This window comes from Lissotriton helveticus, chromosome 3_1, assembly GCF_964261635.1.
Source record: "Lissotriton helveticus chromosome 3_1, aLisHel1.1, whole genome shotgun sequence".
Classification (NCBI taxonomy): Eukaryota; Metazoa; Chordata; class Amphibia; order Caudata; family Salamandridae; genus Lissotriton; species Lissotriton helveticus.
Genome location: NC_136061.1, coordinates 351,429,620 through 351,454,392, shown reverse-complemented (window position 1 = coordinate 351,454,392; position 24,773 = coordinate 351,429,620). Strand labels below are relative to the sequence as shown.

Genomic DNA, 24,773 nt, shown 5'->3' with positions numbered 1-24,773 from the left:
GCGGCGGCCTTTGAAGTCTGATGCCGAGGCACAGACAAATGGTGGTGTGTGACGTGGCTGGCCTCGTGCACTCGCCTGTCTCACATGACTGTGTCTAATCCGCCGCTTTGGCAGACTTTTCAGACCGCTTACTAGAATCTCGCCGGAGCAATGCGCAAGCGCATTGGCTCAGCGAGACCTAAAAAGCAAGCACTCATGGGGATACCAAGAGTAAGAAATGCATGTGAAATATAAACAGAAACGTCATGCATTACCTTAAGATTGTTTACGTTCATTCTATAGAAACCGCTCACTGTTCAAAAGTAAAGACACAAATGCAGGACTGGAAAGAGACCCGTGTCAAGGTCCGTTTTGAATGACCCAGTTCACTAACCTTGACCGAGTCGTGGCCTTTTTCTGGCTCCGGCTCCTCTTGCGGTGCCTTCCGCGTCATCCTCTAAACAGTGTTTCCTGTCGCGATGCCAGGGGAATAGATATTCCTGCTTGGCCGAAGCATGTGTGAGTCTGGTCGAGTCACTGCATTTGTGTGCCCAGATTCGGAGGTCTTGGAAACCACCGTATTGAGAAGTATTTCAAACTTGTAGACCTTTGTGTTCAGCGACAAGCACCTAGAGGTCGTCCGGTTCACATAGCCTCTCCGTGTCCTCTCTTCCAATAAAGCTCCCTCCCAAGTCCCTATTCCTTGATCCCGCGCCCGCAGGCGGGCTCCTCTAACCCTCGCTGTTTATTGTTGCTGGCAGCCGGGCCTGGAAGTGATGTCAGCATGCTGACTTCAATGCCTTCTCCTAAGGGGACTATATTTCTTAATAGAAGTGAGACCAGGGAGGCTGTGGGGTTATTCTCTTATGGAGGCTGAACTGTCACCTACCTTTTATCACTGCACAGGACCCCTTGTACTCCGCTCTTATCTTCTATTTTGGGTGCATGTGATCAGGTGTACTCAGCAGATTTTTTTTGTAACTGAATCCCAGCTGCTTCCTGTCGCCTTCCCGCTGCTAGAGATGTTTGACTTTGACATGGACTCTGATAATGTTTTCCACTTGGTATGTTTTCTTTGGCTGTTGAGGCAGCCACAGTTCCTTCATTGGTATATCCGCTGTCACTTCCTCTCCCTCTGCTATGAATGTTCAGAAAAGTGAATACAACTGATCTTCATGAACTGTGCCGTGAAAGGCCCGATCCATGCAATAAGAGATGTTCATGGCCTAAGATACATATTAAGGATTCTGCGAATGGTCGAGGTATTGTGGCCAGTGACCACATAAATGGTGTCTTTATAAGATCATGGAACACGCCAAGACTTGAATTAATACCTCGAATACATGTCTGCTCCATCCCACTCTTTTCCCACTATCCTATCAAATCATCTTTAGTGTTTATTCATTCCGATAAAATAGGTCTTCCGATTGCAGGTATGTAGAATAAATGCAAAAAAAGCTAATGAGTGTATAGGGTGTAATTTGACATAATCAAAGCTGTCGTTGTTGTTTAAGAATGTTTAGTAACATGCAAGTAGATGGCTGTTTACTATGATGAACTCCAACAGTGTAATAAATACCAGTGGCGGCTCCCACCTACCTAAAGTGGTAGGGAGGCCGTGGGTGGAGGGGGCGGCGGGTTGGGGAGGGGGAGAGAAACAAAATATAAGTATTTTTAAAAAGTCTTACCTGCTGCACCGCTCACGCTGACACCTACCTCCCTATTCCTCTCGTCGGCCGACGGCCAGAAGTGGATGGGCCCTCAGGGCACAGGGTCCGCAGCCAATCCTGGCGCTGCTCTCAGAGTGCAGCACCAGGATTGGTCTGAGTGGTCTCGTTTTCCGCTCAGACAGTGCATTGGAGCTGTGCTGTTTCTCCAGCCCGACTGTGCAACACAGAGAGGTTGGAGAAAAATAAGTGTGCATGTGCACTGATGAGTGCACTTTACTCCTCCCTGACATGTTCGGCCCACTCTATACGTTTGTATTGCAGGGATCAGATAGCATAAATAAAATGATAATAACAGTGCTTTATTATCACTTTATGTATCATCTGCTGGCATGGGCTGTGGGATGACACTCCACCGCCATTACGGCGCCTGATAAGTACACAAGCTACCATAATCTATCATTGTCACCCAAAGACTTGTTTTTTAGGGAACTTTGAAATAGGGATGTCCCTGGCTCTGAGGAATTTGTTACCAGTGCCTCAGTAACCCACACGTTAATGCCACTCACCTGAGCTTACCAGTAATTCAGTGACAGCTTTACTGAGGAATTACAAAAGAATCCCCTTAAGAAATGTGGGATTACTAGGGAATCAATGATTCCAGTTGTGGATCCCCCAGTGATTTTGTTTGCTCCTATTAGCAACCAACATCTACGGGTGAAAGAACTGGCTCAGTTGATTTACCAAAAGCTTTGTAATTCAGCTCGTACTGTAACTCCAGTTATCTCCCCCAATCAGAATTAAGTAGGCACTTGTAATAGAGAGTAAATGTATATAAGTGGAGCTTGATCTGCATAGATAAAGTATTCTTCACAGTGTCTGCTGGCTCTGGCAGAAGACATTGTGATGCCACATCTCATCGTAATAAATGATTGCAGTATATTGGTGATATATTTTTTCTTATTACTGATGAGTAGTAGTATCAAAACCAAACTGCAATAGAGAATTAGAGATAGTTCGTTATACAAGAATATCTGATAGCTTCTGGCCACAGATTCCATACCCTAGGATTATCACCAGGCATCAGACTTAATCCGTTAGTTTTTCATGAGAAAGTCCCAGTGCATGCCAGTACATGGCGCCTTTCAGCTCCATATGGCGTCATCCCTGCCAGAAGTGATGTGCGCAGTGCCTATATAGGCGCCATCTCACTGTGCTGATGTCAGTTCTTTTCTTTCTGTGATCCGGAGATCCGGAGAGAGCTACACCCAGTAATTTTTTGACAGACTTTTAAAAAAACCTTTTTTTTTTACTTTTGTTGCAGTCTTTTCTTTAAGAATCTTTCTCCCTGTGTGGCAGGTATGTCAGCCAGGAAAGCTGGCTCCAAGCCCTGTGGCGCCTGTCACTGACATGGACCGGCATCTTTTTTGCCTCTGGTGCCTCGAGCGCAGTCACGACAAGAAGACCTTCATCGACTGCCCGCCATGCCTTGATGGAGCTCTCTCTCTCGTGCATCTTGCTGCCCGACATGCTATGACACAATAGTCGTTATCTCGGTCGAGAGGAAGGTCCAGGGATTGATCGCGGAGTCCTAGCTCCTCGTCGCCCTTGAAGTTATCTTCTGGTAAGTCCCACAAGAAGCAGAAAAGCAAGAGATCGAAGAGGTCTTTCACTTCACCCCGTCTATCAAAGTCATCCGATAAGACGAGGGAGCATAATAATTCAAGGCCTGGCTCTGTGGTAGAGCCTGCGCCAGGGTCAGCTTCGTGCCTCCCCGAGTTTCCAAGAGCCAGAGAGACCCCTGCCAACCTTATCTGTTTTCTGAGGCCATGCACCTCATATTTGGGCAGCTCATTCCCACTGGGGTACCTTTAGGCCCCATGGGTTCTGGAGGGGCCCCTACTGGTTCTCTGCTGGCGGTTCCATTCCCAGCTCCATTCGAGCCCCTTTGATCCGTGGATGGATTCGGACCAGCGCTGGTTGTTTCACGTAGGCCCCATTCTCATCCTGGACACAGTGCCAGAGGGGCTTCGTCTGACGCTGCCTGGCGCCAAGCCATGCCTTCCAGGCCAGAGCACAAGCCCTATTCTTATGGACTGGGACTTGGGGAGGGTGGGAAGGGGCAGGCCCGGATTGGCTGTACAGGCACCGGGCAATCCGCCGGTGCGCCGCACGGGTAGGGGTCAGTTTTGGGCCAGTTTTGGGCCCCTGGTGGCCGATTTTGTTACAGGGCCGTTTTTGTTACAGGGCCGTTTTTGCAGCATAGCTGCAAAATCGACCCTGTAACAAAATCGGCCAAAATCCGGCCCTGGCAAAGAGCTCGGCGGCACCCCCAAACCCCGCGGGGGCCGGCCGAGAACCTTGCTAGGGCCTGTTTTGGTTTCCAGTCGGGCCCTGAGAAGGGGTCACTAGACCCTGAAGAATACCAGCCCCTAGACCCCAACATGGACTGGTGTGAGGAATTGGCAGATGCCAGTGAACTGACCACCTCTCCAGATACTGACAAGGTCTCTCATCCTGCCATGACTACAGAGGAGTGAGCTTCTTGTGCTATGGTGGTGAGAAGGGTGGTTGAAGTCCTAGACCAAAGCATACCCTCAAAGGCAGTCAAGACTAATATCTTGATAGAGGTGCTTCAACTGGGAGTGACCTCCCCAGAACTATTATTCCCATTTAATGAAGCCCATTTGGACGTCCTGCTTGGGACTTGATCCAAACCCTGCACAGAGGTTCCTGCGAGTAGGACTATTGTCCATCGCCCTGACCCAGGGCACCCCAGTTTCCTCAAGCACCACCACACCCCGGAAATCCTGGTGTATTCTCTACAACCCCTCCAGATAGGGAGTCAAAGATGCTGGACATCTTGGGCAGGAAAATGTTTTCTTCCACCGGCCTGGCTCTGCGGTGCATGAACACTGCACTCCTTTTGCGCCATTGATCCTAAGCGCTATGGTATTTGCTTGCGCAGGTGCTGCGCATGGTCCTGAAGGAGGCCCAAGCCATACTCTCCCAAGCTATCACAGATGGAAGAGATTCCGCAAAGTTCACAATCCGATGTGGACTGGACACGACCGACTTGCTGGGCAGAGTTGTTTCTTCGTCAGTCACCTTGTCGCACCACTCCTGACTGAGGTTGACTGGCTTTTCCAGGAATGTTCTAGCATCGCCTATGGACTGGGCCTTTAATGGTTCCTGTCTATTCGGAGACAAGGTAGACTCATCACTGGTGCGCTTCATGGAAAGCAGAGCTAGGGCCAGGTCCTTGAACATTTCTGAGGCCCTTCATTAACCCCAGTCCATCTTTCATGGCATTGGAGGGTGCTTCCTGCCATGTCTTTACCTGCCCAGCCACCATTGTGTGCAAGCTTCCCAGCCTCTACTTGGCCGAGTATGCAGTACCCACAGACCCTGTGGGTCTGGCAGTCAGAGGTTGGGCCAGCACACAACTCCCCCCCCCCCCCACAGCAGCAGCCTCCAAATCTCTTCAGTTTGCCCTCTTACCATCATGATCATGGGCTCCTAGTAAGAGGCAGGATACGCCATCCCCAGCCCCGCTGAGGGTCGATAGCATCACACTGCTGTGTTCTTCAGATTGCCTGAAGAGGCTACTCCCTCCCTTTCCTCCCTTTTGTAACTTCTCCAACACCCATGCCACCCACTTGCGACATACCATCTCTCCTTGCTCTGCCAGGAAGTGACGGCTCTCTTGGCCAAGGGAGTCATAGAGAGGGTGCTGATGCCAGAAGGAGGTAGTGGTTGTTGATCCTGCTACGTTCTGCTGCCTGAAAAGGACGTAGGCCTTTATCCTTATCTAGACCTGCACCCTCTCAATTTCTTCCTAGGAAAGGAGAAATTCAAAATGCTCATGCTTGTCCTGGACCCGAGAGACTGGATGGTAGCGTTGAGCTTGCAGGACGCATGCTTCCACATTCCCGTACTGCCTGCCCACAGGTTTTACCTGTGGTTCACAATCGGCTACAGGCACTTTCAGTGCACCATGCTCCCTTTTGGCCCTACCAGCGCCCCTCGGGTGTTTAACAAGGTGATGGCAGTGGTTGCAGCTCATCTGTGGAGATCAGGGCTGCTAGTCTTCCCCTATCTCGATCACTGGTTGTTGAAGGCAGACTCGCTCCAAGCTGTCGTCTCCCAAATCCAGACTATGGTGAACGTTCTGCACTCGCTGGGGTTCCCATTCAACATGCCGAAGGCACACGTGACTCCCTTTCATTGAAGTTGTTCTGGACACTTTGCAGTTGTGGTCCTGTCCTCCTGAAAAGGCCAGTCCAGGATAGTCAGGTTATCATATCAATGTTTCAGCCTCTACCCTGGATTTCAGTGAGACTGATTCTGAGGCTGCTGGCTAATGGCCTCTTGCATCCTACTTGTTACACATGCCGATGGCATATGCGGGCTCTGAAGAGGGCCCTGAAGTTCTAGTGGGTGCAGCATATGGGGACTCTCTTTGACACGATCCAGATCCCTGAGGGTACCTCAAACGATCTGCAGTGGTGGTTAACGCACCGCGTTTGGGTCAGCAACAGATCCCTCTCTCATGCCCAACCCGATAGGACAGTAGTGACAGGTGCATCACTCCTGGGATCAGGCAGCTATCTGGGAGAGGTGGAGATCGGAGGCCTCTGGCGGAATCTGGACTCCACATCAACCTACTGGAGCTCTGGCAATCCGGCTGGCATTGAAAGCCTTTCTATCCTCTATTTAGGAAAGGCTGATGCAGGTGTTTACGGACAACACCACCGCAATGTGGTACTGCAACAAATAGGGCTGGGTCGGGTCATGGACCCTCTGTCAAGAGACCCTCTGTCGAGAGGCCCTGTGTCTCTGGACCTGGCTGGATCAGGGCATAATCATGGTGGTGCAACACGTAGCAGGCTCTTTGAACGCCAGGTGGGACAAATTCAGTTGAAGGTGGAATTGTGAATCATGAACGATGTCTCCATCAGGGGTGGTGGTGCCAAGTTTCTTTCATCTGTGGAAAGAGCCTTGGTTACATCTGTTTGCCTCCATCGAGAATGTGCAATGGCCTCAGTTTTGCGTGCTGGAGTTTCCAAGGCGGCTCTCGCTCTGAGACTCTATTTTTCTCAAGTTGAACTCAGGCCTCCTCTATGTCTTTACGCACCATACCAATCCTGCCCAGACTTCTCAAGAAGATCAGGAACGACTGGGTCGAGGTCATCCTTGTGGCCTTTGTCTGGGCTCAGAGTGTTTGGTGTCCCGAGCTGTTGAGCATGGCCATCGGTCCTCCGATCAGGCTCCCTCTTCTGGAGGATCTTCTGTCACAGCAGCAGAAGAGGGTTCTCCACCCGGACTTGTCAATGCTCCGCCTTCAGGAGTGGAGATTGAGTGGCAACAGATAACAGCTTTCGACCTTCCTCCTGAAGTCTGTAATGTTATCTTGGCAGCCAGGCGTCCCTCTACTAAGACTGTATACGTCTGCCTTTGGGGCAAGTTTGTGGTATGGTGTGCAGAGAAACAGGTTGACCCTCTTTCTGCTCCCATCTCTCAGGCCCTTCTTTTTATCCTTTCTCTTGCCCAGCAGGGCTGTTTTGGCCACCCTAAAGTCTATATTTCTGCTATCTCTGCCTTTCTGCGGTTGCCAGATCAGCCATCCCTGTTCAAATCCCCTTCTGTAAATAGGTTCTTGAAAGGTTTTCCAAATGCTTCCACCTTTGCCCTTCATCGTGCTTCAGTGGAACCTCAATCTCGCCCTAACATTTCTGACGTGTGCTCCCTTTGAGCCACTACATAACTCTCCACACCATCAAGATGGCCTTCTTAGTGGCAATAATATCTGCCCAGAGCACCAGTGAGCTTCAGGCTTTGTCATCCAAGTCTCCTTACTTTAACATCTACCCAGACAAGCTGGTTCTACAAACTAGAGCTCCCTTTATGCGGAAATTCGTCACTCCCTTTTTATGTAGGCCAGTCCATTACCCTGCCTACCTTTTACACTAAGGAAGAGGAGCAAATTCATTGCCTGGACCCAAAAAGAGCATTGTGTTTTATACCTTGACTGCACAAAAGAGTTCCGGTTTGATAACCAACTCTTTGTGGGTATGTCGGAGCGAAGAAGGCAAAGGCCGTGCAAAAATGGGCCATCTTCTGATGGATCATGGTCTACATTAGGATCTGGTATGCACTGGCCAAGAATCAACTCAATGAGTATTTGCGTGCTCGGAGCTAAGGCTGTGATCACTGTGTCAGCACACAGAGTTCCGGTCCTTGATGTCTGCCAGACACCAACTTGGGCATCTCTACACACATTCTCGAAGCATTACTGCCCAGATAGTCTGGCACTTTGCTTGTTCGGTCCTACAGGACTTTCTAGTGTGAAACAGTTTCGAAGACCCACCTCCAGGGAGGTATTGCTTGGATATATATTCTAAGGTAAAGAACCTGTGACTAGAAGTCTCTATCAGGTGCACAAGTTACTTACCTTCGGTAACGCCTTATGTGGTAGAGACTCTATCTAGCCACAGATTCCTTGCCGACATGTCACTTCTGTTGCAGAAGACACTGCCAATGCCACGTGGAACGGAAAGATGCTACCTCTGGCGCACAGGCGTACTGCTTGCATAAAATTTCCGGATCCAGCCTGACGCCCAAGGAATTTATATTGCTGATTACCTAAGCACAGTTTAAACACATTTTCTCCAGTACTCTTGTTTTCAAGACCAGACAAAACCTGTTTTCCATGAAGTGATCCTCAATGTGGTCTTGGTCTTTAGTAGTAGTAAGTACGCATGGATCATAGTAAACGTAGATCTAGATTATTGCTTATCACATATAATAGTGCCTATGTTAATTTTGTCTGGCATTTCCAGGTGACACTTAACACACAACTGGTATAGCAGCGATCATCACCCTGAGTTTTATCAGGGACAAAAAAACAAGTTATGTACTACATGAAATAGTTAAACAAGCGTCAAAGATAGTACCGGGTAAGCTGACATCTATCTTCAACTTAATGCACACAGAAGGATACTTCCTGAAAGACTGGAAACGGGAGTCAATATTGCCCCTACTGTTGGGCAAACTCCCTAGGACCACTGCCCTCCCCAACTAGAAAGGTTAAAAACCTAGGAGTATGGATTGATGATACTCTTAGTTTCAAGGGCCAGGTGAACTTCGTGGCATCTTCCACTTCGTACATTATCAGATCATGCAAGAAAATAATGCCGCTACTACCTAATGACGCACAACAGACAGTAGTTACAGCACTGGTAATGTCGAGGTTAGACTATTGCAACAGTCTTTACCTCAAGTTACATGAAGGAGCAATGAATAAACTACAAATGCTGCAAAATGCAGCGGCCAGACTCCTTACCGGCACCCCAAAATATGCATTGGTTAAAACAGAGATAAAAAAACTTCACTGCCTACCTATTCGGAAGCGCACCCAATTTAAGGCGCTGTGTCTGGTTTTCGAAGCCCTTCAGGGAACAGGCCCAGATTTTTAAAAACAACACTTCCGTTGGTACTCACCTAAAAGAGCACACCGGTCCTAAATTGGTGATGTTACCCCAGACAAGAAAAGCAAACTGGGGCGGTAGAAGTTTTATTGCCAATGCTGCCAAGACATGGAATACCCTTCCAATACATCTAAGGCGCATGACAAATCTCATGGCATTCAGGAAGGCTCTAAAAACATGGTTGTTCACAGACTAGCCCGTGCAACATACTTCTTATGATTCTCGAGTTCTTCACCCCAGTGCCAGGACACCTCCAGGTAGCAGCTGCGCTCTACAAATGTAATTAACATTAACATGAGAGCATGAGAAAATACAGAGCTATTGGTAGGAGAGGTCTCACCCGCTCTTTTGGTGCATGCTTCATCATCTGCCAGGTGACGTGTGCTTCTCTAATCTTTCCTTTGTGCAGCTCTTCAATGCGTAGCATTAAGAGCATGATTGTTTGTAGCAGAAACAAAACTACTGTGAAAAACAAGCATTTGCAATGCAATAGGTCTCGCATTAGGAAAGTGTGAACTATTCGAATTGTTAATCGAATTTTTTTTATTTATGTGTTTTAGAAAATAGATAAATTAATAGCAAAGGCATTTATAATGCCAATAGCTTAAACGTTAGCAAATGTGACAGGTATGTGGAGCGTATGTATGTTTTATAGAGTACAGTAAATGTGTGATGTGTAATTATGTGTACAGAGTGGCTTTATGTTGAGTGCATGTATGTTGCATTGAGTAGAGTGTAAATATGTGGAGTGTAATTTTGTGGTACCGAGTGGTATTTTTGTGGTAGTATTTATGTTGTATTGAGTAGAGTGTAATAATGTGGCTTGTAAGTGTGTGGCACTGAGTGGTATTAGGGGTGTATTTAAGTTTTATTGAGTAGAGTGTAAACATGTGGTATGTAATTATGTGGCACTGAGTGTTAATATGTGGAGTGCATTTTTGTTGCATTGATTGAAGTGTAATTATGTAGCATATAATTATGTGGCACTGGGTGGTATTGTGTGGAGTGTGTGTTGGATTCAGTAGAGTGTAATTATGTGGCATGTAATAATGTGGCATTGAGTGGTATTATTTGGAGTCTATGTTGCATTGAGTGTAGTGTAATTATGTAGCATATACATATGTTGCACTGAGTGGTATTGTGTGGAGTGTGTGTTGTATTTAGTAGTATATAATAATGTGGTGTTTAATTATGTGGCACTGAGTGTTATTTGGTGTACATTGCGCATTGAGTGCAGTGGTATGATGTAGCATATAATTATGTGGCACTGTGTGGTATGATGTGGAGTGTATTTATTTTGCATTGAGTTGTGTGTAAACATGAGGTGTGTAATTATGTGTCACTGAGTGGTATTATTTGTAGTGTATGTTGGATTGAGGCAGTGTAATTATGTATTATATCAGCATGTTGCATTGAGTGGTATTGTGTGGAGTGTATGTTGCATTCAGTATAGTAAATATGTGGTTTGTAATTATGTGGTACTGAGTGGTATTTGGAGTGCATGTTGCATTGAGATCACTGTAATTATGTAGCATATAATTATGTGGAACTGTATGTGATTATATGTTGTGTATTTATGTTGCATTGAGTAGAGTGTAAGTATGAGGCGTGTAATTGTATGGCACTGACTGTTATGGGTTTTCAAACCGTTATGTACATAAGATGCATATGTCTGCATATATGTATGCATGCATGTATATTTGTATTTATAGTGTTATGCAGATGTATGTATATATGTATGTACACAGCAGTGTGTGACTGCGCAGTGTGAGACATTGCTGTGTGTGTGTGACATTGCTGTGTGTGTGTGACAGCGCAGTGTGTGTGTGACAGCGCAGTGTGTGTGTGACAGCGCAGTGTGTGTGTGACAGCGCAGTGTGTGTGTGTGAGGCAGCGCAGTGTGTGTGTGAGACAGCGCAGTGTGTGTGTGAGACAGCGCAGTGTGTGTGTGAGGCAGCGCAGTGTGTGTGAGGCAGCGCAGTGTGTGTGTGAGGCAGCGCAGTGTGTGTGTGAGGCAGCGCAGTGTGTGTGTGAGGCAGCGCAGTGTGTGTGAGGTAGCGCAGTGTATGCGAGGCAGCGCAGTGTATGCGAGGCAGCGCAGTGTGTGTGAGGCAGCGCAGTGTGTGTGTGTGAGGCAGCGCAGTGTGTGTGTGTGAGGCAGCGCAGTGTGTGTGAGGCAGCGCAGTGTGTGTGAGGCAGCGCAGTGTGTGTCTCACAGTGCAGTTTGTGTGTGATAGGACAGTGTGAGTGACACACAGCAGTGAGGCAGCGCAGTGTGTGTGAGAGGCAGCGCAGTGTGTGTGTGAGGCAGCACAGTGTGTGTGTGTGTGTGAGACATTGCTGTGTATGCGAGACATTGCTGTGTGTGTGAGGCAGCGCAGTGTGTGTGTGAGGCAGCGCAGTGTGTGTGTGAGGCAGCGCAGTGTGTGTGAGGCAGCGCAGTGTGTGTGTGTGAGGCAGCGCAGTGTGTGTGTGTGAGGCAGCGCAGTGTGTGAGGCAGCGCAGTGTGTGTGTGAGGCAGCGCAGTGTGTGTGTGTGAGGCGGCGCAGTGTGTGTGTGTGAGGCAGCGCAGTGTGTGTGTCTGAGGCAGCGCAGTGTGTGTGTCTGAGGCAGCGCAGTGTGTGTGTCTGAGGCAGCACAGTGTGTGTGTGAGGCAGCGTAGTGTGTGTGAGGCAGCGCAGTGTGTGTGTGTGAGGCAGCGCAGTGTGTGTGTGTGAGGCAGCGCAGTGTGTGGGTGATGCAGGGCAGTGTGTGTGAGATGCAACGCAGTGTGTGTGAGATGCAACGCAGTGTGTGTGAGATGCAACGCAGTGTGTGTGTGAGGCAGCGCAGTGTCTGTGTGTGTGCGGCAGCGCAGTGTGTGTGAGGTAGCGCAGTGTGTGTGAGGCAGCGCAGTGTGTGTGAGGCAGCGCAGTGTGTGTGAGGCAGTGTAGTGTGTGTCTCACAGTGCAGTTTGTGTGTGATAGGACAGTGTGAGTGACACACAGCAGTGTGTGACTGCGTAGTGTGAGACATTGCTGTGTGTGTGTGTGAGGCAGCGCAGTGTGTGTGTGAGGCAGCGCAGTGTGTGTGTGAGGCAGCGCAGTGTGTGTGTGAGGCAGCGAGGTGTGTGTGTGTGAGGCAGCGCAGTGTGTGTGTGTGAGGCAGCGCAGTGCGTGTGAGGCAGCGCAGTGCGTGTGTGTGAGGCAGCGCAGTGTGTGTGTCTGAGGCAGCGCAGTGTGTGTGTCTGAGGCAGCGCAGTGTGTGTATGTGTGTGAGGCAGCGTAGTGTGTGTGTGAGGCAGCGTAGTGTGTGTGAGGCAGTGCAGTGTATGTGTGTGAGGCAGCTCAGTGTGTGTGTGTGAGGCAGCGCAGTGTGTGGGTGATGTAGGGCAGTGTGTGGGTGATGCAGGGCAGTGTGTGTGAGATGCAACGCAGTGTGTGTGTGAGGAAGTGCAGTGTGTGTCTCAGTGCAGTTTGTAACAGCGCAGTGCGTGTGTGAGGCAGTGCAGTGTGTGTCTCCCAGTGCAGTTTGTGTGTGAGGCAGCGCAGTGTTTGTGTGACAGCGCAGTAGGAAACCTTTGAAATTGCATTGGAAAGGCTCTGTGTGAACGTAAAAGGTTTTTTAGCGTAATGCGTGCGAGCCAGGAAGTCTGTGGCTGAGATGCAAACACTTTGTGAGGCTCAGCAGGAGCAAGTGGGAGGAGGGAGTGGGAGAGGGGAGTGATATAGATCAAAGCACTTTTCTGCTGTCAGTGGCCGCAGGCTGCCAAACGGAGAGCGCGCCCGTCACACTTGAACTGTGTGTGATCCGAGACCTAAAAATAAGTCATGGAGTGGCAGGAAACTACTTTTACTTTATGGGGCCACGGTCCTTTTGGGCCCCTACTCACAATTTATGACACTTTTTAGCCCGCATCAAAGGGGGTACTTTGCAAAACAACACATTTTTTAATTAAATGCGTCTTGATAAAGTGGTTTCCGTATAAACTCTAACCTGGAAAACTTTAAGTGCTTAATTTGTAAAAGAGGAGGCCAAGAGTGGCGCTTTAAGTCTGATGAGGAAATATAGGTACCGGTCCCCAAAGTGTGTGCCGATGGCCCCACATGGAATCACCGCCTCAAATTAAGCACTGGCTATCTCTTACTTTACAGCGGGCGAAAATACTGTGCTCAACCTTTCAGTCGCTGTTTGTGCCTTTATTTGCTCTAAAACAATGCGCTCAGTGATAAAAAACGAACTGCTCAGTGACTTTCACTGGTTTTTTAAAAATATTTTTGTGTGCTGCTGATTGTGATTGTTTGCCTAGCCCTAGCCGTAAATTAATTAATTTGAAAGCACTCTTCGAGTAAGCCTAAAACAAGCAATGGGGGAAGAGGAGGCAGCTGAGAAATGAAGCAAAGGGCAGCTGACAAAGAGTGCCTTGGTGGAATTCAAGCGCACCCTAAAGACGTACACGAAGGCAGACTTTGGCACTAGGATGGGATGAACACATACATTTGTGCGCGTTAATGGAGGGATAATTAAGGAGAGTAAAGCATGTGAAACCTCAACGCACTCACACCGGTCGGTAGTGCAAGAATCCAACGCTGATACATGGAAAGTCAAGCGTGATGGTCACTAATTTTCACTTAAGAATGTCTGCTGCTTCCAGCCTTTCCAGTCAGTCTTGTGAATTCTGTCATGTACTTAGCAGCCTTTGATGTGCGAGCGAGTGGGAGGGAACAGCAGGGGGCGGAGAAGCAGATTGCCTTCAAGGCAGGAGGCAGGCAGAAGGCTCGGGCAAGCTCGTGCACGAGAGCACATGCACTCGTGAAAAACCTCTTTTTTGGGCTAATGGTGAAACTCTTGGTTTCACTGCTATAGACTTGTCCTATTCCATTCCTGCGGAATGGAAATAGTCCGAGACCTAACAATTGTTAGTTAGCACGGATGTGGCCTAGCCTATAGGGTGCTGAAGGATAGGATCTGAGCTGTCTTCTTTATCCAAAGCAGGGGTTGTGGAAGTCAGTATTTTTGTGGAGGGGCCATCTATCTCTGGGTTAAAAGCTAGAGACCTCTGTGTTTTCTGATGATTTCATCTGTATTGAGGAATTAAAGTCACACCCCTATCAAGCTACTTTTGTACCTGTAGCCCCTTACCTTTGTTCCACTTGGTTGAAAGGCTAACATCATATTAGATTGTTATCAAGGATTTTAGAACTCCGTTTAATAGTTAAAGGTGTATTCATAAAAGGTAGGAAATCCAGACGGGTTTCTCATACTGGCTGAAGAAGTAAACCTTGACGTCTACCATATCCCTTTACCTTTGCAAAACAAACAACCCCAACAACTGGTTCTAGACCGAATTTTCAGATTCGGGTTCTCAGAAGTATCAGGTCTTCTACATAGCTAATTTTCTGGAATTTTATAAATGTTTTTGGACTTATAATATACATTTTGTATTCTTGCTAATCGGCATGCGTTCATTGTTAGCACCAAGAAATCTCTACCACAGTGTCTGTTTTGAGTGATATGGGCCACTAGAAGCACCATGGAAAGGTAGCTGAATCCACGAATGCCCACCGCTCCTATGAACACACGCAGTGGTTCACTAAGAGACCAGGCTCATTCGCGACGGATGTACCGCTGGCCCTACAGCCCTTGTAGCACAGTGGGTTGGGGCAATCCCTTCAGGGGCCCCCAAACACATAATGGGGCCCCATTCTGCCCAGACCCAATGAATATCAGTGAGACATGTGAAACTCTGGGGCCCTTTTTCACTTTCTACGTATGGGTGGAGGTGTGTGCATCCGTAGGATCGAACCAGCGAAAGCATGCGTTTGTGTGCGAGACACTGTTGTTAACAAAAAGGGCTTGGAGCCTGCTCATTCCTTACCGTTTGTTGACTTGTGTGGCACTCTTCTTTACAGCCTTGAAATTAGTCACGGAAGGTATAACATCATGTGTGCTATAGATACACATGCTGTGCATACGTTCACCATCTAGTGTTGGGCTCGTATAATTACAAGTTGCTTTTCTTCGAAGTAGTTCTTTGAGTCACAATGCTGTGTGACTCCTCCTGTTGGTGATACTGCACATGGGCATTGACTCCATTGCTAGATCGTTTTTTTCCGCCAATGGGTTCGGAGGTAATCTCTCGCACTCCAATTTTTTTGGTTCGCTAGTAGATTGATGCTATTGTCTCAATTGCGTATTTACTCTTGCGTTCTGAGCAAATAACACATTTGTGCATTATGTTCTATGAATTGCTTCCACAGCCTATGGGCCATGCCTGGTCACGCCTCTTCTACTTCAGCATAATTTTCAGAGAATGAGCTGCTGATAGAACATACTCTGTTACTTTTCTGTCCGAAGTTCTACTCCAAATAATCCCACACTCACCAACATTCAGTTGGCAATCTATGCCTATCACTCGACCATCAACAGGATACCTGTGAGGCCTGTAAATCTTTTAGGTGCAAAAAGACACTTTGGGGTCGACGTGCCCATCGCCAAATGCTTCTCAGACAATCAGATGACTCACAGGACATCTTCGGTCGACAGGCGTAAGACGAGGCATCAGCAGCACAAGAGGAATCCTTGTCCCTCCATGATTCCGACTCCGGTTTAGACATGAAACAACATTCAGCCATTCGCGAGTCTGCTAAAAAAAAAATCAGACCGCGAGTAAAATTATCCCCGATCCAAAGAGAAAAATATCAGTTCCAAGCAAAATAAGGTCCGCCACTGCAGAAAAGCTATGGGGCGCACCAACATATACATTCAGAAGCCTCGCCCTCAGGATCAGCACTGAAATCTCGGCCTACAGCAGTGACTTCTACTTTCTCAAAGCCCGATACAGCATCTCATCGAATATCCACTTCGGTTTCGAAAGACAAAACTCATGGTGCTTCGGGTCTGACCACACCGACACCGACACCGAAACCGAAACAATCTTCGTCTCCAAAATGTTACACATTCAGACCCGGACCGAACAGACCCGAACCGATCCTCGATGTTATGCAGGAATGGCATGATCCGAGGCAAGAAACATTGAAAAATCAACCCAGAACTAAGAAAACAATTGTTCAGCCGGCAAATACCACTCCTCTGAAAATCAGTAAGCTTTTGAAGAAGCTATAGACATTCCCTTGCTATTTATCAAAAAGAATAATAAGGATATTGCTACTGGCCCTTTATACATTTTCATGCCTACATCATCAAACCCAGCAGCCACTCCTCCACCTGATTCACCACAAGATCTTGAAGCAGACACCATATCCCCTCAAAGATGAGGACCATAATATATCAGAGGACACACATCCTGAGGATGCTTGGGATGCTATGACATAGAACCACCAATGCACGCAAAAGAACAAACTCCCAAACAACTGTGGATGCACCTCCCCAAGACAGGAGTCAGAATGAATGGATGCCTCAGGCAAAAGGATAGCAGCATAATCTACTAATCAGTGGCGCATTGCCAACAGTCAAGATCTTTTATTAAGACTGGGCTCCTTGGGATGAAATGGAGGGACTCCTCCAGCATCTCCCAGATGAATACAAGAAAAGGGGTTATGAAATTGTTAATGAGGCAATTCTTAATCTCCCCTTTGACAAGGAGCACCTCTTTTGGCCCTCATGTAGATACAGCCCTTAAAAAACTGAAAAGGGACTCTTTTGATGCTAAATCAATGGGGGCCTTACAACCTCCCTCATATCGAGTGTTCTTTTCGTAGGCCCAATTTCAAACACGGTGCTGGTCTGCCTCCACCGTCACCAGAGGATCTTCCTATAAAAATCCGAGACAATCCTTCACTGCTAAAACCTTTTTCTGGGAGCATACAGAAGAAATAATTTCAAGGGCTGCGGTCGTGGAAATAGTACCCGCAACCCAAATACAAACCCTAAACAATGAATTTTTCAGCATTCCCCCAACCACTTAACACCTGTTGTGGGGTGTCTTCAAAAATTATTTCTGGCGTAGAAAAACATCACAAAAGATCAGTGGGTGTTGGACATTATCCAACATGGTTATTGTCTGGAGCTCACCTGAATTCCTCCAAATATTCCACCTTGGAAACACAAACTATCCATAAATCCCCAATCTCTCCTCCAACAGGAGATATCTGCTCTATTACTCAAAGGGGCTATAGAACCAGTCCGAAAACAATATCACGGAACAGGGGTATATTCATTATATTTCCTCATTCCTAAAAAAGATGGCTCACTTCGACCCATTCTCGACCACAGACCACTAAATCATTATATCCTATCAGAACACTTCCACATAGTGGAATCACTGGCTGGAGAGTGACTTTTACAAAAAGGAGACTTCATGGCTGCTTTATACCTAATGGATGCATATTTCCACATATCCCATACATCCCTCACATGGGAAATACCTACGATTTGTCTTCCAAGGAAAACATGATCAATTCAAGGTTCTTCCCTTTGGAGTCACCACTGCACTACGGGTATTCCCAAAATGCCTAGCAGTAGTGGCATTATATATGTGTAGGCAAACCTACATATGTTTCCTTGTGTGGGCGATTGGCTCATAAAAGCAAATCTCTCCCTTTTTGCAAACAGCATACACAACAGACGCTAACCCTATTACCCCAACTAGGGTTTACCATCAATCTGCAAAGATCGCACCTTCAACCATCTCCAATGCAGCCATATTTAGAAGCCATACTTAACAAAAAGAGGATAATAGCAGAACCCTGCCGCTTCGGTGGATTCTACCTTACAAAGGGATATCCGAAGCACAGATTTTCCCAAGGCGGTCTCAGCGTAGAAGGCTCGTCCACCAATCCCATGGTGAATCTGCAGTTTATTTCTCACAACAGCTTGGGGGGGCAGGTTGGCACATTTCGTACACATTTGGAGGGCTCTTGCTACCAGTGCTTAGGTCCTGCAGACATTACAAGGGCTTCCACATACTTTTACGGATCCCCCTTCCAGTCGTTCCCACCTTCAGCAATTGCCTTCTCGGGCAGGGAGGCCGCTCTTATCCACAGGGAGATTCACAAACTCCTGGCCTTAGGGCCATTTCCCTGACCACCGTCCAGGAAAATGGCTAAAATCTAACACTAATTTTGCAGATCCCTGGCAAGGCCATCGACTCCTCTCCAACAGTTCGTGAGGGTAGTCGGCCTTCTGTCCATTTTTCTGGGCCCTCTCCACTTCCGGGCCCTTTAACGCCTGAAGGCGTCCCACCAGCGATGCAGCCACACTTACTCCCAGCAGGTCCCACTCTCGGATGAGGCCAAGGATGAGCTATAGTGGTGGCACGTTGTGGGGAATTTGCCAATGAAGGCAGGTAGTCTGTGTCCGAGCAGGCCCTGTAAATCAATTGCCTGAAGCTGATGGAGGGCTGTTTTGTGGTGAAATGTTGGACAAGAGAACGGGCCAAGTGCTGTGTACTTTTGAAAATGGACAATGGAGCGGCAGTCTGATACATCAACCATCTGGGAGGTACGTGCTCCAGAGCTCTGGCGAAGAGTTTCTGGGAATATTACCTCGACCATCATGTGTCAGTGGTGGCAGATCATCTCCCGGGCTCAGATAACTAAGTGGCAGATTTGCAATCTTGTCACCTCAAGGACATGAGCTTGTGGAAACTGACTCCACATGTGTTTCAGAATCTGTTAAGTTGTTGCTGGTCCTCTAAAAGTCTATCTTTTTGCGTCCCAACTGGACTGTCGACTGCCGCTGTTTTTCAGTTGGAGACCACATCCCAAAGCAATAGCGACCAATGCCTTTCTCCAAGACTGGTCCATGGAAACGAGTTATGCCTTCCCATCCTTTTGCGTTGCTAATGAGACTCATGGCACAGACTTTCCATCAGCTAGAGAACCTGGTGGTAGTATCTCCGACTTGGAATTCGCAAGTCTGGTTTCCAGTTCTCCTGGAACGTTCTTGAGATTTTCCAATCTGTCTACCCCACCAACAATTTCTCCTCGGGGATCCCTCGGGGAATCCCCACCCACTGGTGGTCAGTGGATCCCTCCAGCTTATGGTGTGGAGGGTTACAGATCACGCTAGCAAGTCCCAGGGCTTTTGCGCACAGCTGCCAATCTCCTGTCCCAGACTTGAGCGGACATTAGCGTTAAACAGTACCGCTAGGCCTGCTCTCAATGGTTGGGTTGGTGTCAGCAGCAATACTTTAATCCCATGGGGGCAAATGCTGTATACATCGTACATTTTTTGGCTTCTCTGGCGGAGGAAGGATTGGCCTATATTTTGGTCAACACCTTCAGGTCCCCAATCTCTGCAGGACATGCCCACATGGGGGCCATCCAGTTGGTGAATATCCATTGGTCCGGAAGCTTCTCAGGGGTATCAGGTTGTCTCTTCCTCCAGAACTGAGACACTCTGTGCTTTGGGATGTTCACAAAGTATTGAATCTCTTCTTCTCCTGGCCTTTGAATAAATATCTTTCTAGAAGGCAGTTATTGGCAAAGTTGTCTGTGTTATTGTGCTTGGTATCTTGCCACCTGGTTTCGGATGTCTGGGCTCTAGAAATTACTGGTTGCACCTTTACTCCTGAGGGGGCAATTCCTTTCATGTGCCCCAAAGGACGAAGTGCAATTCCAGAATTATCTCATATCCGGCTTTCCCGGGTTCTCCTAAACTGTGTGGTGTTCACTTTGTGAAATAGTACGATTCAACTTGTCTCTGAGGGAATGCTTGTGTAGTAACGCATGTACACAATTGGAAAATGACACGATCGGTAACAGTGGCCACATCATTCTGTTTTTTTTCTTATTATTTGCTGATGCTGTGCATTGGTGCAGCCATTAGGTCTAAAAAAGTGCAACCTGTTGGCTTTGCCAATACTTGTTTCAGTATGCTGGCTGGCAAAGTCTGTTGTATGTGTTCCTCACTTCAATGTGCAGGTGTCTCACTGTGAGCTGACACAGATTGTTGGTCAATGGTATGTATCTTCATCGGTCTGTATCCCACAGGGGAGCTCTAATTGACCCCTGTTGGCATTAGCATCCAACATCCTGGTTCAGTAGGTAAGGCAGCAAATGTTGCCCTTGATAAAGTTAGGTGCTCTTACCCTGAACATGTTCAGGAATAAAAACCTGACATACTTGCACTTTGGAAAGAATTGTCAAGTCTTATTTGGACCTTAAACTGGGCACAGAAAGGGAAGGGACAAATGGCAAAGAGTATGGATCCTTGGCATTGTGACAACAGATAATTGCCTTTATAAGGTGTTAACTGTAGACCAGCTAACGACAAACCTCACAACTGAAGCTACCTTTGGTTTTGCATGCTTTGTTTTTGTTCAGAGCACACAAACCTAATGCCCTCTGTGTGCATGCGTTTATCCCAAAAACATACAGCCATATAAAGGTGTGTGTTCTTCTGTCTTTGCAGGAGGCGGACAGTGCAGAGGAAGAATGCCGGTCGCAGCCCCGCAGGTAAGCATGTGTTCAGATCAGGTATTTTCATGTGTGTCCAGAACCAGGTTTGACTGGTCATTTTAATGTTTGAAGATGGTAATGTTTCTGTCGGTTCCACGTGCATGGGGCTTGATTTTGGAAGGGTCACCCGTGAGGAGAATTTGAAGTTGTTTGAAGGAGCATCTGGGTATCGATTTTTGATCTGTGTTGCGGATCCTCTCTTGTATGATGTGCAGGAGGTTAACTGATACCAGGGCACTATGCAGGGCTCTTTCACATTGCCCCTGGATGGACTCTTTTTTTTCCAATAGAGCCTTTCTAATCGTGCATGTATTGTGTGCAACTTAGGATGTGCCATGCTTCAGACCACTTTCCCTGTCCCAGGCTAATTCAGTGTATATAAGCATTCGAGCTGCAGTTTGCAGGGACTTCTTAGCTGCCCTAGACAGATGTTTTGTGTAGTTCACAGAAGATGCAATCTGCACTGTGCTACAGCTCAGTCTCCTAATGTTCATCTTGCCGAGTACCCTATACAGGCAGAGTTTATTCAGTACTCTTTTGGAACACTGTATATTATTATCTGGAGAGGATGTGTTGTATGAACCAAAGTCTCCTATCACCGCTGTTCATATTTATATACCTATCACTGTGCAGCTTGTAGGACGCTCGAACGTTTCAGGTTTGGCAGGATGCAGGTCAGCTCCACAGACTGACACGTTTAGATCTGTATATTGCAATCTGATGACAAACAAGGACTCATCATCTTTCAGTCTACACCCACCTGTTGCGGTCCTTCAAGTGTTCCAAATCTGTGGGGATGAACAAGCCTCTTGAAGGTTTGTGCGCCCTGCTGCTGTTGCATTAATGTCCTCCAGCTCCATTAAACTGCGACGAAAATGCTGCACCCTCCGATATCCTTCTGATAACCCAGTGTTGTGTTTGCCATCCTCTGATCACACCTTGTTGCGCTAATTTCTAAAGTGATGTGTCCCTACATATTATTTTATGTACATACATACACAAATAACTGTCTTTGTTTACAATAGTTCAGAGTTCTTGTTGATCAATGTCAGTACATCAGGAATCCTTAACGAGCAGTGCTAACGGCAGTAGAGTAACCATCGCCAGATCATGCTGTTAAACTATGTGGTGATGTGTGTTGTGGGGAGTAAAGGAAAAGACCCTTTGAACACAAACTTGTTACTTTCAAGAACTTGTCAATTTCTGAATTATATACATATGATCAATGCTACCATTCTGTGATTATCTAGCGGATTCTGATTCCAGCACTTATTCATGATGTGACACCAAGTCGGAAATGTGTTTAGAACAATCTATACCTGTTCACACTTTTTGCCTGCCCCACTGTAGCAAGGTAGTCCTAAATGTCAGACCTATATAGGCGCAATTGTTTTAAATATTTCACACTTAGCAGTGTAATCAAATCCCAATTTCAAAAATTGATGTCTAAGGGTTTCTTTTTGAATCCCATATACATCCCAAGTAGAGTGCAAATCGGAGTTTGCAGCCAAATTGAGATTCTAATTTTGTAGGGTTTGCTGCGCATTCAATATTTTCCCCTTCACATTTAACCAGGAAAACCTTTTGAAATGTGATCTAAAAAATTGCTGGAAAGGAGGAAAAATCTTCAGTATCAGGGGCGCAAAATTCCAAAACTGCATGTTATCCCTCATTCTGAGCAGAAAAACTAGGTCGGAAGGGAATATCAAACCCAACGGTGCCACTAAGTACAGCCGATGTTATGGCACCAAAACCAAAGCATTTGGAATGAGCTCCTAAGTTTTGTCTACAGGCAAAGAGGTCGGGTCTTCCGTCACTCACAGAGAAAGCTAAATGTCTACAGATAGCTACCTCCAACATCTTTATAAACGCCTCCTGGTCGCTTCCCTTTCTGCTCCTCTGGCACGGTTGCTCATTGTTCCTTTCCTCCGGCTCAGCTAGTGAAACGTATAGGAGAAGCTTAGGCGTTGCAGGCAGTGTGGACTAGAGTGACGATAAGGCGGCAATGTGCTGGAAATATAAAACAAACCCTTTTCGATATGATTATCAGACTTAGGGGGTCATTATATAGTGGTAATATCAGAAAATCTTTCTTTATCAGATAGTTGGTGAAAGCGTGTAAAGAGTCTTAAAATAATTGTAAGAACCTAGCACCCACTAGTCTGCTAAGAAGGGTGCTCTACAGGTTCAAACGATAGTTTCAAATTCTGTGTTTGTGCTTTGTTTCCCCATCTCGGTGCACACTGCTTTATGCATGTGTCAATCAGAGGGAGGGATGTACACAATTCTCTAGTTTATTAATGTGTCCAATTTTCAGTTTAAAGATGGCGTGAGTGCAAATTTCACCTTCTAAAGGAGTGTAAACACAAACTTGCTGCTTCACTATGAGACCTAAAAATAACTCTGCCGAGCCCTCAAGGATTAAAGGGCAGCTGACACCTTTGAACCCCAGCCAACAGAGCACGATGGTGGCTTGGTTTACTGTCTACCTCTGCCAGTGCACTAGGAACGCACTAGGAACGCAACCTAGTGTGTCCCAAGGCAGGGACGTCCAGCGTCGGATTGGTAACACGGGCATTCCGGCAATGCCCAAGAGGCCAGTGTCCGAGTTCTTGCTGTGGGCTGCATTTTTGAGCAGTCTGGGGGCCGATTTGGGCGCTGTCTCCATTGGTCGAACAACTAGCGTCCCAGTGGGTGTCTGAGTGGCCTTTCTATAGGCAGATGGGCGCTCGTTACCTCCTGTTTAGCAACAGGCAGAGGTATCACACCCTTTGTCTCGCTGGCCGGCCCATTAACGTGTGCACATACTGAGGGGGCCTGAGTAGAATTGGCCTCACTTGTTTCCAGGTGTGTTTCAGCAGTGTAAACTAACGTGTCTATTTTTTTTTACCCTCACTTTTTTCTTATAAGACTACGCCGAAGCAGTCATTTGAGGACAGGCATTATGCAAATATGGGCCGATTTTTTTTGCGTGCCCGGGCCGATTTTCAATCCCAATCCAACCCTGGGGACGTCTCTGAAGCATGTCTCCCGGAGACCTCAGCTCTCATAGTGCCCCATTAAAAGCTAAGGCATCCATTACATTGTTATTTAGCTTCGATGCGGGGAATTTGTTTTAGGATTTTGTTTTCTGTGTTTGTGTAAGACCTATCACATAAATGGTCATTGGTCACTGAACACAGTATTTGCAATTTGTATTCTTGGATGGTGCTGGCAACCTTACTGTGGGTGCAGCAGTAATGCCTCTTTGCTTCACAATTTGCCATATTGTTTGACTTCAGGGGATTGATCGTGACCCTTTTCTTGGACTACTCATAGATAGCACTGGGCTTGTTCAGCCAATGAAAACTAAAATCCAGTGCGGCTATCAATGAGTATATCTAAGGAAAAAAATTCCTATAGTAAATTTTTTGTTTTTATATTTCTTTGTAAGCCATGGTCTACAAATGTATGTTTACACATTAAATAAACATTAGGTACAATAGAAACGTATGGAACTCTTAGTGGAGACTGTGTACATTTTTCCTGGACACTCTGAAACTCCAGCTGGATTTTACTATCCAGCAACTGAACAAGCTAAGCACACAATTAGATTGTACACTTGCTTGTAGTATTCAGATCCATTTTGCACTTTTTCACTACTCGTTTATGGAATTTAAGGCATGAGCTGCGTTGAATATATCCCAGAGAAGTCTTCTGGTTTCCCCAGGAGCTTAGGCTAACTTGGTCCTTTTTGGGGGTTAACTATAGGCATGCAGAGAAACTGTTACCCTTTTGACTCTCATCTTTTCTGGTTCTTCATTTGGAGTATAAGTCACTGCAGTGGATTAGGGCTGGAAATTGAATTGTAGCTGTAGGGTTGATGCTAACTGCTGAACAAAATTGAACGAAAACAGTTTCTAATAATGGTTGGGAACTTTTTCTCCTGGTCTTAGGGCAGTTAGGACTTTGTGGGCAGGATCAAAGTTTGGTAGTGTTGTTTCTCTTCACTCTGCCAGGGCCTTGGATTCTGTTGCTTGCAAAGGTTAGTCAAGAATCCAAGAGTTTCCTAGACTGTTCCTTGGTGGTTGTGGTTGAGCCGTCAAAGCGTATTCTATGAAGTGGTTAGGGACTGGACTCAAATAAAATGCAAACTGATTATTAAGATGCAGTTCCCCAGCTAGATGTAAATTTGTGGAAAGGAATACTTTTGTTGACTAGTATGGAGCGCTTTTCCACTGCAGATAGTGTGGTGC

The 24,773-nt window shown here is 46.8% G+C and overlaps 1 protein-coding gene across 3 annotated transcripts in view; it reads left to right on the top strand.

Moving 5' to 3' along the window:
- The window catches only part of SSH2 (slingshot protein phosphatase 2), an 810,994-nt gene that overhangs the window by 385,587 nt on the left and 400,634 nt on the right, over positions 1-24,773 (top strand). For all 3 annotated transcript variants that reach the window (XM_078680015.1, XM_078680014.1, XM_078680017.1), the window contains one exon: positions 20,492-20,535. In XM_078680015.1, coding sequence (XP_078536141.1) covers positions 20,492-20,535 — 44 coding nt within the window. The remainder of the gene's footprint in view (positions 1-20,491; positions 20,536-24,773) is intronic.